Source organism: Ostrinia furnacalis, unplaced genomic scaffold (genome assembly GCF_004193835.3).
Source record: "Ostrinia furnacalis isolate ACB-3 unplaced genomic scaffold, ASM419383v2 OfSCF1909, whole genome shotgun sequence".
Classification (NCBI taxonomy): Eukaryota; Metazoa; Arthropoda; class Insecta; order Lepidoptera; family Crambidae; genus Ostrinia; species Ostrinia furnacalis.
Window position 1 is genome coordinate 215028 of NW_021132148.1, and position 20705 is coordinate 235732.

The 20705-nt window shown below is 37.5% G+C and overlaps 1 protein-coding gene across 1 annotated transcript in view; it reads right to left on the reverse strand.

Moving 5' to 3' along the window:
• Positions 1-20010, reverse strand: part of GABA-B-R3 (gamma-aminobutyric acid type B receptor subunit 3) — a 46676-nt gene extending 26666 nt beyond the window's left edge. The window contains exons 1-5 of the mRNA XM_028306210.1: positions 19915-20010; positions 17223-17335; positions 13023-13185; positions 2606-2671; positions 1065-1241 (exon numbers count right to left, since the gene is read on the reverse strand). Coding sequence (XP_028162011.1) covers positions 1065-1241; positions 2606-2671; positions 13023-13185; positions 17223-17335; positions 19915-19995 — 600 coding nt within the window. The 5' untranslated portion in view covers positions 19996-20010. The remainder of the gene's footprint in view (positions 1-1064; positions 1242-2605; positions 2672-13022; positions 13186-17222; positions 17336-19914) is intronic.
• Between the last annotated feature and the right edge of the window lie 695 nt (positions 20011-20705).

Here is a 20705-nt window from a genome sequence, read left to right on the forward strand (position 1 = left end):
ACTGTTGAAGAAAATAAGGTTTTTAAACGGCCGCCGTGTGGTACCCACCACCACCAATTGGTAAATCTTGTCGCGAACCCACTGCCGTCGAATGGCGAACCCCTAGCTAGGGGATCGTGTACCCCACTTTGAGAAACCCTGCTCTAGACAAAGTACCTAAAGAAAGTAAAGTAGGTTTGCAACAGATACTTTTGAACATAACATAATAATATCACAATTTAGAGATACTGTTTCGAATCCATAATCGAATCTCATAAGTAGCAAAGCAATATGGCACGTTCCAAGAAGGTCCCGTTCAATTTCCTCGGTCAAGGCTAGTATTACCGAGGTCAAGGTTCAAAAACACTTTTACTTATACTTAATAGATCACCCAAAAATGTCTCAAATTGAAAGATTTTCGTGACCTTAAACTTATTTCTAAGAAAACACAATTTTATTCTTCAATAATATCCTCAATTTCTACTTTGTAAAGCTTTCTGAATTACTTACTGCTTATCTATATTTTTGTTTCATTTTTATGAAGCAAAAAATCGAGGAAATACAAGTATAAATTAAAAATAGAGCCTAAGGCTGGGTTGCACCATCTTACTTTAACTTTGACAAACGTCAAAAATCTGTCAACAAACTCCATACAAAAACACCGGTTATCGTTATAGTTACCTACTGTCAAANTCCTTTTTTATTTGCTCTAATTCAAAATTCTAATAATAACACACTTAGGCGTTATCACATTAACACTCACCATACGTACCATAAAGCGAGCTGGCGAGTTGTGGGCGCTAAAGATGTAAGAAGATTGCATGCTCACCAATCACGCGAAAGAAGTGCTGTCACCCATGATGACGCGATGTGCTGTCATAGCAAAGCAGAGAGCGTGTGCGAGTTGGAATTGCACACACATAAAAGGACGCTAATCTTACCAGCCCAGAGAATGACGTCCCATCGCCCACGATGCCTCTATGCGCCGTCACAGTGACGAGCTCTTCGAGGGCGTGAGCCAGCGGCGCCCGCGCTCAGGCCGCGCGCCCTGGGACCTCTAAAAATAATTGTATTCTTAGTCTTACCAAACCGGAGAAGCTGGTCCCATCACCCACGATGCCTCTATGCGCCGTCACAGTGACGAGCCCTTCTAAGGCGCGAGCAAGCTGCGCTCGCGCACAGGGCGCCGCGCCCCGTATTCGCGGCGGCGCGCCCGCCACCAGCCACGCGTATTCCGCGCCGAACATGCCCAGCTTGAACGCCTGCGGGCTCGCATACATACAACGCTTTATTCTTACAGTGTAGCGACATACCAGAGGGAAAGTTAAACTGTCATTTTAACAGTCAAATTCATCAGAAGAACATAGGAGGAGTTCCAAGTTAAGGTTCGACTTCCCTCCGTTGCAAAGCGGATGACAGATGATAAACAAAGGTTTATTAACCTTTATGAAAAGATATGCACCACGGACAATAAACATTAATTAACTTTCCCCCGTGACAAACTTGACCTACACTGGTTGGGTTTTTATTGGCGGTCAAGCTGCAGATCCTGGCTACACAGGAGTTGCAGTGGTGGGAAAGAGAGGTGGGAATAGTCCCGTTAGCGACATACCAGCTTCTCTAGACCAGTGTTTCTCAAATTTTTGGCTCCACGAACACTTGTTAAAATTTCAAGGTGAGAGCGAACGCCTTAACTAGATAAATTCCCCCTCCCCCCTAAAGAAAATAATAAAATTGACTGTTGAAGAACCGAAGCCCTGTGGTACCCACCACCACCAATTGGTAAATCTTGTCGCGAACCCACTGCCGTCGAATGGCGAACCCCTAGCTAGGGGATCGTGTACCCCACTTTGAGAAACCCTGCTCTAGACAAAGTACCTAAAGAAAGTAAAGTAGGTTTGCGACAGATACTTTTGAACATAACATAATAATATCACAATTTAGAGATACTGTTTCGAATCCATAATCGAATCTCATAAGTAGCAAAGCAATATGGTACGTTCCAAGAAGGTCCCGTTCAATTTCCTCGGTCAAGGCTAGTATTACCGTGGTCAAGGTTCAAATATTATTCTTTTACTTAGTTATTACTTGCTAGATCACCCAAAAATGTCTCAAATTGAAAGTTTTTCGTGACCTTAAACTTATTTCTAAGAAAACACAATTTTATTCTTCAATAATATCCTCAATTTCTACTTTGTAAAGCTTTCTGAATTACTTACTGCTTATCTATATTTTTGTTTCATTTTTATGAAGCAGAAAATCGAGTAAATACAAGTATAAATTAAAAATAGAGCCTAAGGCTGGGTTGCACCATCTTACTTTAACTTTGACAAACGTCAAAAATCTGTCAACAAGCTCCATACAAAACACCGGTTATCGTTATAGTTACCTACTGTCAAAATTTTTGTGGTGCAACTTAGGCTCAGTTGCACCATCTTATTTTAACCGTAAAAATAACAATAACCGGTGCTTTTTGTATGGAGTTTGACAGATTTTTGACGTTTGTCAAAGTTTAAATAAGATGGTGCAACTCAGCCTAAGCCTAAGTATTTTAACTTCTGGTGGACTTGCACAGGCCCGCATGAAACTATTGGCAATAATAACATGACACTTGAAAGCAACTCACCTCGCAAAATATCTTCGGAATCATCTCTTGCGAGAAGCTGCCTATAATAATCCTCGTGTCCAGCTCCTAAAGAAAATAACATTATTACATCAGTATAGTTAGCGAGCCTATAACAACAATACAAAAGTATTCAGAAGTGTTGCGATAAGACTTTGAAAAATTCAGGATAAGACGCAGGATATTAGAAAGTATTGACAAAATGAGGACCTAATGCGCAGAAAATATGGTTGGATTCACTTCTATATTTAATACTAGCTTTCCGCCCGCGGCTTCGCGCGCGTTGAATTTTGTCTGTCACAGAAAAACAATACCGCGCGCGTATTTGCTCACCGTTTAGACCTACCCTGGACTATGACAAACATTTTAAAACCAAAATCAGCTCAATCGGCCCAGCCGTTCTCGAGTTTTTTTCAGACTAACGAACATCAATTCATTTTTATTTATATGTATAGATAGATAGATTTTGCATTTTAAATTAACGGAATTGAAAAGGACAACTTTATTGTCTGTAGTTTACTAGTTGCCACTGCTACGAGCTTACTCTACGAGCTCGTAGCAAGCCATGGCTAATACATTGTCATGACAGTATGAGCTCGTAGTAGACTCGTAGTAGGCTCGTAATAGGCTCGAAGTAACCTCGTAGTAACCTCGTATAGCAGCGGCGAACTACATTTTTGTAGAAAATTAGCACCTATAACAATAAAACTAACAAAATAAGTTTATTTGTGTTTATTAGCGTTATGTGTATTCTAAGTTTTTCTTATCCTTTAAGCGCAAATATTTGAAATACAATCCGAATTTTGTAGAAATGACGCGGTCAACGAAACACTTTGTTTCAAAATCGCACCTATTACGACTGTGTAAATGCTACAATGTTTCTTAAGAGCCATCGTCCGTACTTACTGCCAATATCGTATTGTTGTGCCAACCTTGTCTCATGCTATTTGTCCAGTGGACGTGAGGAGTGACCGAAATGAAGAACTGATTAGACAAGGGTACTTAAAGGTTACTGTGTCTTACGAGGAATTTTGGTAAGTAACATTTATTATTCAGTTTGGGTAGAACATAGAGTAGGATTGAATCAACATAAACTTGCTATCGTGCTTTGAAGAAAATTTTGTGAAATATTATTCAAGCAGGTAAATAATACTTAAATGCTGTAAATAGGGCTTCTTACAACGCGACTCTCAATCGGTAGGTACAATAGGTTGAATGAAACTGCGTGATACATAGCACAGAAATGGCTTCAACATTTGATTTTGTAGACAAATAAAAATATATCTCTCTGAAATTCTAAATCACCACACAATATCCGACAAAAAATACTGGAACGTGAATTTTCACTCAGATTGTCGCAAACTTTGAAGCTTTGTGTCCAAGAACATTTTATGCAAAATAAGTTAACCAACCCCAGTGAAATGGAACGTTTGTCCCTCGAATGCTCCCCGCGGATCTCTAAAGGTAGACGCAGAACCACGGCCAAGAACATTCAGTATAATGATTTACCGACTTATTTCAGCCTACGCTTTAAAAGATAACTTAGAACTTCAGAAGGCTCATAAAACGCATTGCATTGGTGTGAGCTTTGAAGTGTTACATTTTTAAATAATCTGTAGCATTGACTGAAGTTTCATCTCTGTGGACTTTGAACTGTCATAAGAGTCTTTTTAGCGCGTAGCTACGCTAATTGTGAAGAGCTTAAAGGCTGAAGTAGGTACTAATTTAAATTACTCGCAAAATTATAGGTACTACTAGATATAAAATTTAGTTCTCTATTTCACATGTTTTTGAGTTCGTTCGTTCGTTCGTTTCAGCCGAAAGACGTCCACTGCTGGACAAAGGCCTCCCCCAAGGATTTCCACAAAGACCGGTCCTGCGCCGCTCGCATCCAGGCACCTCCCGGCTCCGATCCGACGATCTGGTGTTTTTGAGTAATGGTAGCCTAATACTAAGAATTATCTCTGATATACCTTTTTATTTCTTGCAATACAAATTACCAAGTTAACGCGGTGCCTGTTGCCTTATTGTTCTATAAATACGCGTAATACATTCATCCAACATCCTGTATAACGAGTTACCAACTCATTTCCGGTCTCCAGCACAACCCTTTTTTGCAAGGAGCAGCAAAGACCTTTACAACTTGGCCACTTAAATCTAAATACCTCAAAGTAATTAAAGTTCTCTTACACTATAAAAAGCTCACAAAACTTTGGAGTTGCCGCGATGAACGCTTTAATCCTGAGTTTAAATTGTGTTTGATAAATGACCCACAGCTAAAATTTGAAAATGGCTTACGGAATTAACTAGAGCTGTTACGAGATTTAATTACTTTAAGTTTGCATTTTCTAATTTATGCTCTAAGATTTAAATTTAAGTATTGCTGTAAGGGATTATGAAATAGGCACAGCAATTTGGCAGACGCATCAACGTTTCGTTTTGAGCCAAATAGGTATCATTTATTAAATGGTGAAAGTTCTACAACCTTGTTAGGTAATTTGTTATTTTTTTATCGCAAAAAAGAGAGGACTTGTCATAAGTGTCTTTTCACATCATCGTAATCAATATCCCAAAAGAATGAAAATATTTTAATCGTTATAGAAAAATTGTCGTTGTCAAAATTGGCATTTTCAGCCGGTTTATCATCCAACGTTTTAAAAGTTTTAAATAAAACTCAGTTGAATAATGTCACAAAATATAACATAGGAAAAGGTTTTGTCCTACGTCTACTGTTTATCGGGGCTTTTAGACCTTGTAGACACCACACACTATTTCTATTTCTTTCTATTTATTATTTATTATCTATTAATCGACAGACAGTGGTGACTGAGTTTGTTTCGGCGCTTCTTCTCAGCACTTGCCAAATGTTGGTCTCGAAGCGCTGGTAGGGTAAAAATATTATGAGACATGTAGAGGCTCCTTATGAGCAAAAGATTTGACGATTTGTAAGTACTATTTAAATAATATATACAAATAAAGAGACTTTGACTTTGTCTTTCTAGCTTAACACTGTGGTATCATACCGTAGAATATTGTTGTTGCTGTAATACGAGTACTATAACCGAACTATGTGTTCCTCCACTTCAGTGGTATCTTGTTCACAATTTCAACACAGTGATGTTAGTATATTGAGTTGCATCGTCGTGTACGTTATCAGCCAAGGTTTCTAGTTACAGAACCATCGATTTCCTCATAAATTATGATTCATAATCAATGGATCTTCTGAGGAAACCACTGAAGTTCACTCATAACATTGTCGATTAGGTGAAATTACCCAAGTTTAACCAATGGTTGGTCTCATGCAGTCTACTACATATCAAACTCATCGATCCGTTGATATGAATCGTCGACTTTTTTTTTATATGGCAACCAAACCTCTCTGGAGGTTTATTTCTGCCTATGTCGACTGAAAAATAATTGACATAGTTATCAATAGAACGTGGGTGTTTCAGTTCTAATCGTCGACTTTTTACATGAAAGTCATAGATGAAGTCGTCAACATGATTCTTTTGAAATAATGTGTTAGCATCAAGTCACCGGGCTGTCAGCGGGCTTTGTGTGTAGTCTTTAAAACTGCAGCTTTCGATACACTAACGAATTTCATGAAAATGTCAAAGCCACCCATTTTTTTAAAGCGGTAACTGGTAGGTCTATACTGTTGATTTTTTACGTCACTCAAATCTATTTTTCGTTCCTCTCAAACGATTTGAAAAGCCATTTTTCGTACAAATTGTTTTCCCCGTGCGTAAAAACCGGAGCCGAACAAAAAGCAGAAAGCTTACGAGGTTGAAATAGAACCGGTGACGTTTCTACGACGAGTGAGTTGTGCGATAAATTACTTAGTCAAAAAAACCGGTCAAGCAGGGGTTGTAGGTACTCACATGCAGGAGTCCATCCCAACTAATATTATAAATGCGAAAGTAACTCTGTCTGTCTGTCTGTCTGTCTGTCTGTTACGCTTTCCCGCTTAAACCTCGCAACCGATTTTGATGAAATTTGGCATAGAGATAGTTTGAGTCCCGGGAAAGAACATAGGATAGTTTTTATCCCGGTTTTTGAAACAGGGACGCGCGCGATAAAGTTTTTCTGTGACAGACAAAATTCCACGCGGGCGAAGCCGCGGGCGGAAAGCTAGTACGTTATAAAATTAATGCCTGTAATCACAAACGATGCTTGCTTAAGTGAAGCAGCAAATTTTTGAAGATCGATTGCTTCAGGACAGAATGTATCTTGAATGCGAAAATTCCGAATTTTATTCCACACTCTAAATTTTTAAAATAAGTTGAAAAAAATCGAACGTGACAATTAAAAATTTTGATCGAGAGGCGACTCTTAACGCCAGATTTTATAACTATTCCACATCCTTATCAAGAAAAGTACCTAATTTTTTCGGCGGACAAAAATGTGATTGCATATACCTAATTATAATGTGCGAATTTGCCTTTCCTACATAATATTTTGTGCTCGGGCGTCGACATATTGACCTTACGAAGGTTCTGTGTTTTCAGAAGTTTTATGGAACCCTAAAAATGGTGTCGGAAACGTTGTCGAAACTCAAAACGTTAGGGAGCGTTGTGGGAACGAATTTATCGTGTTGTAGGTACAGAGGTTAGCATGTCAAGCTTAATATTGTGGCTTCTTATCCAGTTGTAATACAGACGATTTTGCAACAGCAATGTATAGTTTGATCTGACTTCCGTCTGTACAAAGGACTAACAAATGGCTTAATAGGCCCATTTTCGATGCCCTCGGCGTCGGCGTTCACTTTTTGTAAAAGTGCAACATTTTTTGGAACGAAAACTGAAACTATGTAATTGGATTTAGCGAGTTAGATTTCAATGGAACGCAAATTGTCATTCAACATACAAAATAAAAGTTCAATTTTAAAAAATATGTTTTGTTTATTTACTGAACTGTATTTGTGTAAACGTTTTATAGAATAGGTTTGGGTAAAATAGTTGTCATTAATTTTGTTTATTACGATTTTTATTTTTCTTCCTTTTTAAGGCCTTCAGCTATAAACTTTATCTCGGAAAGGTTGACCTTTTTTTGGAAATGTTTAATGTAAGAAACCCAATACTAGGTAGGTAGGTATGTACTCTATTAAACCTTTAAAGAGACTTTCAGTCAGTAATAGTTTAAGTAACTAGTAAATAAAACACTGAACGTGATCCTGAATATATCAACGTCACGATTTCATATTCTCTGCAGACAAATACGTATAATTTGCTAGGCTCAAGATTTTCACTTTATTGTATACCACCATTGTTTTCGTGGTTAACAAAGAACGTATCTCTTTTGTTTTATGCCTGTGACGGGGCTGGACTAAGGTTCATAACAGACGAGTTCAGACAACTATTGAAATGAAAGAAAGATGGAAAGAAATGATATACTTAATTCTTGACATCACAAGTGTAGTCGCAACAATTATAATTTTAATAAGTAAACACAAACACGAAAATGGGATTAAATTAATTAAGATTAAATAATGCTGCTTATTGTTTTTCGAGGCTAACGCCATGGATAGGTGAAAGTAGGTACTTAAAGGTTTTTGTCGCAAAAACCTCGTACCTAACACAACTAGATAAGTATGTGCGAAGGAGTTTACCTTGTTCTGACGTACGATATAAAGTACTTCACCCATCAGAGAGAAAAGTAGCATCTCACGCTGTATTCATTACGCAAAAATTCTGAGCAGAGAACAGTCATCATTACGCTACGTAGCCCTTGTTTGTTTTTTGGTACCAAATACATGGTTTTTCTTTAATTAAATCCCAAAGCAGTACGTTTTAGTACCTACTCTCTGAAAGCTGGTAGGCTTAATTACTTTTAAAATATCATCATAGTCAGAAAGTTAGAAACTTACAAAAATATTTTCCGTAAAAGGACAAAAGGATCATTTGGTTTCAATTACCTTATCCGCGTGTCTATTTTACGAGTATGAAAAACCTTGTTCTCAGAAAGTTATAATGTAAAATTAATTTAGCCTGTGATTTTAGTCTGATTATTTTCAGCAAGCTTGAAAAACTGCTTATACCTAGGAGCGAAAAATTAAAATTAAGGTTTATAAAGATGACATTTCATGAACCTGGGCCGACTGCAAATAAAGGATGCTTGTTTAAATATGACGATGGCTTTGGGTTAAAAAGGGTCGAAAGCAAAAAGAAAAGTTATGATAGGTACCAAAGTTAATTAATTAAATTAAATAATATCAAATTTCAGCTCAAAGTTTAATATACTCTTCTTAATAGTCAAATAGTTATATTCGTACATTCGTACCTACTTATTTATTTATTTTTTAAACTGTACAGTGAGAATGCGCACTAAATGTAATATCAAGTGAAATAAAGAAACACTTTACTTTTCTGCTCAGTCCAAGTTTTATGTCTTTTTCACCCGTATTCACAAACGATGCTGCAAGTGGAAGTCGAACGCACAGCGTTGAATAGAGCTCTGTGATTGGTTCGTGTGTGTCACTCCGCCTCTCAAGTCATCATCATCATCTCAGCCATAGGACGTCCACTGCTGAACATAGGCCTCCCCCAATGCTTTCGTTGCCCGGTTGGTAGCGGCCTGCGTCCAGCGACTTGCCCCTCAAGTATCTATACTAATATTATATTCATATTCATTTATTTATTCATATTCATATATAAATGCGAAAGTAACTCAGTCTGTCTTGCTTTCACGCCTAAACCACTGAACCGATTTTGATGAAATTTGGCATAGAGATAGTTTGAGTCCCGGGAAAGACATAGGATAGTTTTTATCCCGATTTTTGAAACCGCGATAAAGTTTTTCTGTGACAGATAAAATTCCACGCGGGCGAAGCCGCGGGCGGAAAGCTAGTTGTCAATAAATACATTTTTGGGACCCTGTGCGTCCACGTGCACTGTGAGACCTCATAGTTTGTGAATACGGGCGTCAGTCTTCCCCTTAGTAGGGCACTTCGCAGCGGATAGTTTGCGTTGCACTCTGCTGCTAACACAATACTGCTTGCTAAGCTGCATCCAGCTGTGTAATGAAACTTCGCCCGCCACTAGGCTAGGATACTGAGGTAGTAAAATAGTACTTATTACAACTACGTAAAGGTTTATCTTAATGTGATGTTGTTGATATTTGTATTTCAGCTCTGTGGCAGCGTGGTTAACAGACTTTGGCAATTTTGTTTGTAAGATACTACGATTTGAAATCGACTAAAATAGAGAGTCAACTGTTTCAATAAGTACACTCATATCAACAAAATTTTACTTGTAATCCAAATAGTTTTTTAGTTACTTAAATTATTAGGGACACATAATTATTTTGATGATTCTATTATGTTAATATTTTTATTCCATAAAAACTAATTTGAAAAATCGCTCCACAATTCATAGAGTAATAGGTGAACATAATGATTAAAAATACATACAGAGGAGGTTCTAATCCTCCTTTATTGAAGACGCTTAAAATTGTGACTACAATATCCGTACAATCCATCCTATTACAATTTGAATAAGAACTTCACCATCATACGAGACTCAACTTTTGCAATATTATAAGCCAATAGATTACGTGAGTACGGAAGATTGCTCCAGGAAGTAGCGGAAAGAAAGAATCCCATCAAAAACAATACTTGTCAAAAAAACCAAGTCTCGCAACTCAGTTGTTCTACGGTAAAAAGTTGTGAGATCCATGTAATACCAAGTCCAGGCCAGGAAATCTTTAACGTTTTACATAAATTATTGACTTGGCCATCGCACTAAATAATTTAATTTACACGTGTTTTCATGCGATGGCCAAGCGAGACTCAGTTGGAGTTGCGANAGTTCAAATTGAATGAAATTTGAAATATACCGTGTCTTTACAATGCCTGCATAGCTAATGAAAATTCAGCCTTCTAGTTTTATCCACAACGAAGTTACAGGCGGTCGAAAATGGCCTGAATTGCTTCGAGAAAAGGATGGTACGGCCGTGCCGCTTTTTTGCTCGACTTGGTGGGGGCACTGCCGTGCCCCCAGATAAACTTTGAAATGTAATTGGACTGACAACAAAAGAAGATAATAAATATTATTTAAATAGCTACTGCCAGCACCTTTCTCGCATTTATTTCAGAACCTATTTAGAAAATACATAAACATTAGGTAAATTGTTTAAAAATAATCTCTTAGTCATTATTTTATTATTTATTTATTTACTAGCTTTCCGCCCGCGGCTTCGCCCGCGTGGAATTTTGTCTGTCACAGAAAAACTTTATCGCGCGCGTCCCTGTTTCAAAAACCGGGATAAAAACTATCCTATGTTCTTTCCCGGGACTCAAACTATCTCTATGCCAAATTTCATCAAAATCGGTTGCGAGGTTTAAGCGGGAAAGCGTAACAGACAGACAGACAGACAGACAGAGTTACTTTCGCATTTATAATATTAGTTGGGATTCAGACGAAAGCTTACAAAATTGTATAATTGATACTTTACATAAGTCATGTACTCGTGTGTCAAATAAAAAGTTTTCACACAAAACCTGACGAAGGTAGCTTGGTTTAAAAGCTTTGCATGCGCTTTTACAAAAGTTCTGAATTTTAAACTTTTTGTTAATGAATGAACGAGTGCGGAAATAATGTATCTAATGGGAATTTTGGAACATTTCGATAATGGATTTGCGAAAAAACATTTATTTTATTTATTATTTATTTATTTATTTAAATTTATTATTTTCATAAGTGAGCACTCAACATTTTATCAGGTGAAGAATGTTTAGGCCGCGATAGTTTTAATTTAAAGTTTTATTTAATTCTTCGAGTTTGTTTTAAAATTCTTTTTCTAAAATTCCACAAGCAATAACGCAGACAATATCTATTATATTTATAACTTTCACGTATAATAATAATATGTATAACGTTTGATAGCCTTTTATTCGAGCCGCCCACTGTTGTCGGCCCCAGGCTGTTTACATTCATATCGTATTACACTTGAGATTGATGTCTTCGCCATTCCCGAAGATCTGAACACACATGTCGTTTAAGAGGCATAATACTTTACTGGCAACTCACTGAACATTACAAATGGAGACAATATTTTAACATAATAATGTCTAAGTTACATTTTTTAAGTATGTAAATGCGGGTTTCAGGCTCGGCCTAGTTTTTTAAATCTAAATATGCAGCCTTATTTCACTTTTTTGCGCTCATCTGTAATCAGTCCCAAACTTTAAGCAGATTATTTTGTTCCAAGCAGTTTTAACATGTCAAGGAGCTCCCCAGCAGGACACTCCTTATTCACCATATGTCACTAGTGTTGCCGAACTATCTATAGTAAAACTATCGATAGTTTTCATCTGAAAAAGCCTTATCTATCGATAGTATCGATACTATGTATAATATGTATGTATTTAAAAAAAATGTATATAAGTAGTGTATCCGTCAAGCTAGCACCCATAACACAAGCATTAAGTTGCTTACTTTGGGGCTAGCTGGCGCTGTGTGAAATTGTCCAAAGATTTATTTATTATTTATTTATTATACTATCGATATGCCAAAACAAGGCAATACTATTGGATGAGCGCAATACTATCGATACTATTGATAGTATTGCTGCTCGCGAAGAATAAACTATCGATTGTATCGATAGTGTTGTCGCTTTTGTCTAAAAATCTATCGATACTATCGATACTACACCGAGTATATCGCGGTTTTCAGTCGTAAGGTGTAGCTGATGATCCCTATTAGCTCCTTAAAGCTCTAAATAAGTCCCTTATTTCACATAATTTTTAAATAATACATATAAAAAGTCTCTCTCATTTACCATGTTAGTCATACAAATAAAGTAATTACTATGTAAGGGAGAAATATGGAATGAACATTAGGGGAACATTGGATAATCCCCAACCCATCTGGACTTTGAAAACTGTAGTCCAAATCATCAATTTGTCTCTGATAAATTAGAGGGGGTCATCCTACAAGGACTAACACCCGTATTCACAAACGATACTTGCATAAGTGAAGCGGTAAATCGAACACAGCGTTGAATAGAGCTCTGTGATTGGTTCGTGTGTGACCCTGTGCGTCTATGCATACTGTGAGACCTCATTGTAATGTTTGTAAATACGGGCGTAAATGACCCGATAATCACGATGACGAATTTGTTCGTTCGTTTCAGCAAAATGACGTCCACTGCTGGACAAAGGCCTCCTCCAAAGTTTTCCACAATGCACGGTCCTGCACTGCCCGCATCCAGGCTCTACCCGCGACCTTCACCAGATCGTCGGTCCACCTAGTAGGAGGCCTGCCCACGCTACGTCTTCCACCCCGTGGTCGCCACTCGAGAACTTTTCTGCCCCAATGTCCATCGTCTCTACGAGCTATTTGCCCCGCCTACTGCCACTTGATTTTAGTAATTCTGCGAGCTATGTCGGTCACTTTGGTTCTCCTGATGACGAATTGAATACCTTCAACTGCTGAAGCTGTTCCTTGAAGTCGGACTCTGCGAAGGTGATGGAAGCGGCGCAGGTGATGTTGGCTGCTTCCAGCTGGGTCACCAGCTCGTTGACGGCTAAGGAGTAGACCTCTTCATTCTGGGTGAAGGCAGTCACCGTGTCCCAGCCGAACTGTCTGGAATTAACGGGCAGCTTAGATCAAGTTATGACATGCCTAAGTATAAAATGGGTATCATATGGAATTCAAGCAACCAAAATAGTCTTTGGCTAGAATCTGGTTTTCAGCGCTTTGTTTTTGATTGGTAGAATTTCGAAGCTTAGAAAAATCTATAAGTCTTTAATTTATTCAATATAGATTCAGTCCATGAGATTTAATAGAATTTTTTAAGCGTGGGGGCGTATCGTGTAGCATTTGAAATTATTTTTTGAAGAAATGTTCAAAGAACGGGTGTTATTGTTGGATAAACTATGTAGTTATCATTGCACATTATCTTGTCAGGTATTAGAGTTTGTATTTCTTTATACAAGAAACAAAGTAAACACAAAATTTGTAATAAGTTTTCTCTGGAATATGAAAAAAGTTACACCTTTGGCAAATGCCACCGGCTTGGTAATTTTCGTCCGGGGAAGAAAGCCTCTTCCTAAGATATTTGTTATGGAATCTGCGAAAAATCCAAGTCTACGCGTGTCGGTACAGGCTGGTATTCAAATAAAAATTCTGCTGGAGCTTATGAAGGCATATTGCCTGCGTTTACTATATTCAGTCTTGGCATCACGAAAGGAGCTTTGTTGGCACTACAATGGCGGGCCCTAATGGGTCCCATGTGGGATTTGATAAGTCTTGTGATAGACAGTTATAGACCTACCAGCCTAGGATGGGCGTCATTACATAGTTTTATCAATTTTAGACGATAAACCCACTCATTGGAAGCCTAAGATCGACGATAAGATTTTATCATGACGCGTGTCTTAGCACGGCTGAAAAAAAGTCATATGTAGGTACCCTCTAGGAATTATTTTATGTAAGTAGGCAGGCTCTGATCGTGTTGATTTAGGCCTAATCAGTTTTTTTATCGCGTCTCACAATTCTAAACTTAAATTGTGTTAAAAATGTATTTACATCGCTTACATGAGAGAGCGGGTTCTCTATTCTGTTCTCTATTACCAAAAGTAATCACAAATGTTTAGCAATTAGTAGCCTTAGTTTTTATAGTTAGTATTGCTATGGTGTAAATAGTATGTATAATATTATTAACTATAGCTAAAGTTAGTGTACCTACTGCTTAATACACGCACTGCATATGAATCGTTTTTGCAATTATTAGAAGTAATTACTACCGATAAGATACTAATATGACAGGCAAAATTAACCTTTTACCTGTGTGTGTATATCAATCAAATCAAGTCAGGTGAACCCGCACACCAATCAACAGTTATATTATGTAAGTAATAATATCTCCTATATGTATAGGGTGACAGAGATACTCGACCTATTCCTTAAAAAGGGATAGATCATTAGCAACAAAATGTGAAAATAAAAAAAATAACAAAACCTTATTTGACTGAGATTACGTAAGTTTTGGGTAAGCGCTTTTTTTTCAAAATGATCGCAAATTCAGCTTTCACAAAAGTATGAATTAAATGTTTAAGGTGGAGTAGATTATTCACAATTAAATTTATCTAAATAATCGAAGAACCTTCACAACTCGAAAACCATCCAATTTGACCCCATCCATGTTCACTGGACTTAATTTTGTTCTAATTTCTTCTTGTATACTGTATTACTTCTTGTACTAAATCCTAAGGAATAGGTCGAGTATATCTGTCACCCTGATGTGCGATATTATATCATTGAAATAGTTTGATGTGATGAATGAACACATGGATTGTGGTTCCTTGGGCATTTACTGTCAAATGCCTTTGATCAAAGCAACACAATCAAACCACACTGTCTCACTCTCGTATTTGGTAAATTAATTTTATTAATAGATCCATAAATATATAACTTAGGCTGAGTTCCACCACCTAACTTTGACCGTAACTTTGACGATAACCGGTGTTTTTTGTATGGAGTTTGAAAGATTTTTGACGTTTGTCAAAGTTAAAGTAAGATGGTTAGCCTAAGACGGTGAAACCCAGCCTTATAGTAGGTAGGTTTTTAATTTTAGTTTTTTTTTCTTGAAAACCAAACAAAACTGACAAAATGAAACTGAAAGAAATACAAATTGAAACGGCACAATTTAGAAAGTCTTATCGCTAGAAAGCGAGTTTTCCTTTTATGTTTCTAGAATTTTAATTTATGGTTCCCTCGGTTTCATCTGTTGGTAGGTAGGTATGTATTTTTATTTAAACACCTATTCTAATCTACTTTTTTACTACATTTTTGCAAGCTTCATTTTCAGAAACATAGGCTTATAGAAATACAATTAGTATACATTATGATAGAACCGTATTCACAAGCTCGTTACGGTCTTATTTTCTTGGGTCGGGATCAACCAGTACCTCCAAAGTATGGAACTTATGTTGGGGGAACCAGTAAATCTTGTAAGCCTCATTGGAATTTAATTTTGGGGTGGAAGGGAATCTGCCGATTTGTAGAATTACAATAATAGTACTGTATTCTTGGTTTAAGACTGTAGAAGCCTTTTTTGAGAAAGTTAGAACGAGACATTAGGAATAAAGACGCTACGCTTTTCGTAGACGTAATGAACTTAGGACGAGCGTATAATGTACTCGTATTTCAATACTGGGTTTTGGGTGTGAATCCGAGACGGTAAAAATGTAAAATTATTTGGTGTACGAGTATTTATTATTCCTAGATTTTTTAATTCAGGATTTATGGTACGGTATGGTATGGTATTAATGTTGTCACTAGTTAGAAAAGGCTTAAAATTACAACCATTAACTACTGAAATTAAATATTTCATTACCTTTTTCAGGTTTCTTAAACTTATTGTACAATTAATCAATAAATATACATATATCTTAGTTTCAAGATACTTGAAGCGATCAATGGATATTTGGAAGATCGAAATATAAAAGCCCATGCTTCTCCGGAGCCTTAGCCTAAAGCAGATTTTCATTGGAGCTTTAAAAAGCTGATAGTGAAAATTTAAAGCGATCCAAAAAGCTCGCTTCCATTTTAATGGTGTAATTTTGTTTATCGGCCGTCCCCAGAGCTTCGCCACTAAAAGTGAGAGCTTTCAAATACACACTGGATTTTAAGCTTCCATAGCTGAAAGCTTTTAAGTTTCTTTTGTATGTTTATTATAGCGAGCCTGTCATTTCCGCTTTAAATACTGCACAGCTCAAGTCGGTACAGATATAATATTGTTCATTGATGACTCTACTATAGATTTCAANCAGGGTGGAAACGATAAGTGATCTCACTCGATTATTTCTAAACTATACAAGATATCGAAAAACTGATTAATGATTCTGAAAGTGCTTCACAAGCTCTTTCTAGCGGTACCAATAATAGGTTACAGTATAAACTGGATCTATCCGAAAATTCAATTTTCCCAGCTTCCATACATTTAGTAAAACCACATAATATTAAAAACTATACAAGATATTCAAAAACTGGTTACTGATCCTGAAAGTGGTTCACGAGCTCTATCCAACGGTACCAATAATAGGTTACAAAATAAACTGGATCCATTCGAAAATTCAATGTTTCCAGCTTCCATACATTTAGTACAGCCACAGTAATGGCACTCATATTTTGTTAATATTATAGCAAGTAAAGCCTAAAACCAATGTTTTCTAAGAATAATATTAAATAAGAAGGCAATCTAGAGTTCATTTTAAGTGTTTATTATTTAATAAAATGAAATACTTCTATTATTGTTTGGTTGGCATACATTTAGTATGGAAGCTGAAACCATTAAATTTTCGGAGAGATCCAGTTAATTCTGTAACCTAATATTGGTACCGTTAGATAGAGCTTGTGAAGCACTTTCAGGATTAGTAATCAGTTTTTCGATATCTTGTATAGTTTAGAAATAATCGAATGAGATCACTTATCGTTTCCACCCTGTAGATTTCAAGATATAAATGCAAGTAAGGTGTTAAAGAATTGGGGAGGCCCCCAATTCGTCTGGCCAGCGTGTGGTGTGTAGGCCAAATACTTCATTTGCTTCTGGTAAATTAGAGATAGTTGAAGAGAGTCTGATGATGATGATGATGGTGATGATGATGATAGAGAATTACCTTATAAACGCAATCCGTGCTGGGTTGTGTGAGGAATCAGGTGCTACCGTGCGGCAGAACAGAGGAAACTCGGAGCGGTCACTGAGAGCTGGCGACGTGGACCCGAATGACACCTGGGGGTAGAAAACATGTTAATTTTTGAGAAGAAGGTCAAGGCCTACACAATAACATTTATGTGGGAGTGTTAACCGAAACGCAACGCAAGTGAGTGAGTGAAAGGCAATGAATGAGTGAGTAAGAAAAGTTATTTTGGACATAGCAGAACAGAAGACGATTGTATTAAAGACGGAGCGAGGACTTTCCTTTTCTTGTAGTTTTATCCCGGACTAATATAAATAACGCCGGAGAAATACACACCGCTTTTCAATTCCTACATTGGGTCCAAAATACTGAATCATCATCATCATCATCATTTCAGCCATAGGACGTCCACTGCTGAACATAGGCCTCCCCCAATGCTTTTCATGTTGATTGAATGGTAGCGCCCTGCGTCCAGCGCTTCCCTACTACCTTTACGATGTCGTCGGTCCACCTTGTAGGTGGACGTCCCACGCTGCGTTTTCCGGTACGGTAAAATACTGAATACATTAAAGAAATAAATGAAACTAGTTACTGACGGACTCCTATCTATACTGTGGCGCAGAGTAGAGCTGAACAATATTTGATTTAGCTCAGTTTAGCACTGCGTGCGCTCTAATCGGATTGCTATTGACAGATGTAGCGGCGCAATGATTTCATTTTGCATCGCGTAGCGAAGCTGCGGTGTGAGGATGATGAACATAATGAATCAGAATCAGAATTAGAATCATAATTTATTTGCTTTAAATGTGGTAGGTACAGAAGAGGGATACAGTATGGATAGATCTCACAAAAGATACTTCCTGGATATAAAACAGTGACGTTTTTAACACATGGGAATCTTTAATCTATTGGATTAATTGAATTATAATGTGTTGGGACTTGTAAAAATATTTTTTAAATTATTGCTCAATGTGTTACTACAAAATATTATGGACCAAGAGCCAGTCAGCACATGCTCCCAATTGATCTTACTTGCGCTGACAAGGGTTTCTCCATCTACCCTATAAAGGCGATTTAAAAAGATCGAATATACAAGAAACATTTTGTATAATACACTGTTTACTTACCTAGATTAAAACCTGTGGGATACTGGAGATAAAATGAATTCCTTATTCTTATTTTTGGTTCTTTACATAATTGGTTTACCTAACAGGAAAATCATAACTTAGTAGGTTTACTCCAATTTGCTCTATCTATTGGTACAGTCATATTTCGTTCAAATCAAATATTACCCAGAATCTAGATATCAGATTGTCAGAATGTGCCACATCAAAAGGCACCTTAACACGTGCAATTTGAATACATTTCTGCTTGCTGCCACAGTTTCTGAAACTGTAACTTTCAGGCTTTAGAACTTGTAATAGTTAAAGACAGTGCTGGTAGGGTTATCAACTATAGCTTTACATGGGAAATAGGAACGTGGGATTTTTTATTATCAAAAGATTAAGCTTTTATCAGTACCTCTTAGCTCTTCAAGTACCAGCAAATCGCGATTCAATAGAAATCAATGAGACTAAGAAATTTTTGACATGACATTGACAGATTTGTCAAATCATGCAGCATTTGGACTTCGCGTCTACGTATTGCCATCTGGCGGATTTTTCAATCGCGAAAACCCTCATTCTTACCGCGATCTCATGCAACCACTTGGGTTCCACAAATAAAAACAAAATAATAAGTAGTACCTAATAGTGCAATTTCTTGCTCTATTTCCGTGAAAAACCAAGATATTACGAGTATCACTTATGAACAAGAGCACTTATGAACGTCAAAATACAGTAAATAAAAAAAAGATAGCCCTTATGGGGCACTTTACATGACTCCTTATCTTTTTGGGCCCTACCAGGGCTTCGAGGCAAACATAATTATAGCAAGTGCTGAGAAGAAACGCCGGAACAAACTTAGTCAATCAAGTACGTCTCATTTTCATACGTCAAACTATCAAACTTCTGATTACTTCTGGTTGGCAGCCCTAAAGACCGGTATGAACTAGTTATAACCGGAGTTCACCTGATCCTTGTCACGCGTGGTTTCGACTGCGATACAGGTTGCTTAATTCAAATCCACTTAATGTCAGTTACGGAAAACTTTGTCCTGGAGAGTTGGGCTTACATGAAGGTATTAGGGTACCTGCTTCGCGTATAGGATTATCTATTTAACCACTGTAGCGGATACATTTTGTAGACAGCACTTTGACGTGCTGCAAATTGTTGCACCGTATACTCGTACCTGGTGATACACAGGTGCTACAGTGACAGTAAGGTGTTACACATGTTTCTTTTCCGACAGTTAAATTACATTTTTTTTTAAATATTTGAAAGGTGCAGTCGAAGGTATATGACATGAGACACAGCGTGGAACAGTGATACTACTATGTCATTTCACCTATGATTCACAATAAAGATTTTTGTATGTATATTCTTGATGAGTTGCTATCTACTTATTATTAGTTCTAAATATCTAATTGGGGAGGGTCGTGTTCCTGCAGTGAAGGTCAAATTATGTCAATAATAAATGATGACACTACTTTGGTTCCTGTGGCTAGATTTCTTTTCGGAGCGAAGTAAAACTGGCCTCTTTTGTTTTCAAAGTTACACCAATTTTAACTGACCTGCACTATGTTCCAGTAAGGGACAATCTTGGCGATGCTCTCAGTGACCTCAGAGCAGGCAGTTCCCAGTAACATCACCATCCTTGACTCCCGCTCCGTGTAGAGGGCATGGAAGAACCGGTCTACGCCCACTCCAGGGTCACACTGAAATAATATAACATAGTAAAGCAAAAGTTTAAGCTCATTTCATCATCATGATTTCAGCCATAGGATGTCCACTACTGAACATAGGACTCCACCAATGATTTCCACAATGGCCGGTTGGTGGCGGCCTGCATCCNGCGACCTGCATCCAGCGCCTTTATGAGGTTCACTTTGTAGGTGGACGTCCTACGTTGCATTTTCCGGTACGTGGCCTCCACTCAAAAACCTTGCTGCCCCATTGGGAATCAGTCCTGCGTAATATGTGCCCTGCCCATTGCCACTTCAGCTTGCTAATCCGTTGGGCTATTTCAGCGACTTTAGTTCGTTGAGGCTAATTTAGATTATTTTAAAATTGCATTCGTTCGTTTCAGGCAAATGGCGTCTACTGCTGGACAAAGGCCTCCCCCAAGGATTTCCATAAGGACCGGTACTGAGCTGCCTGCATCCAGGTACTTTCCAATATTAATAAAACTCATAGATTGATTCAAAGACACTCAGCGGCACGGAATTTGGCCCAAGCCAACCAGATATGAGGCCAGAGGCTAGATTCTTAAATTAACAAAAATAAATGTTCTGTTAACATATACATACATCTTTTCTGTATCTCAACTGACATTGAGTTGGCTATCGGGATGATCTTTGTTTTG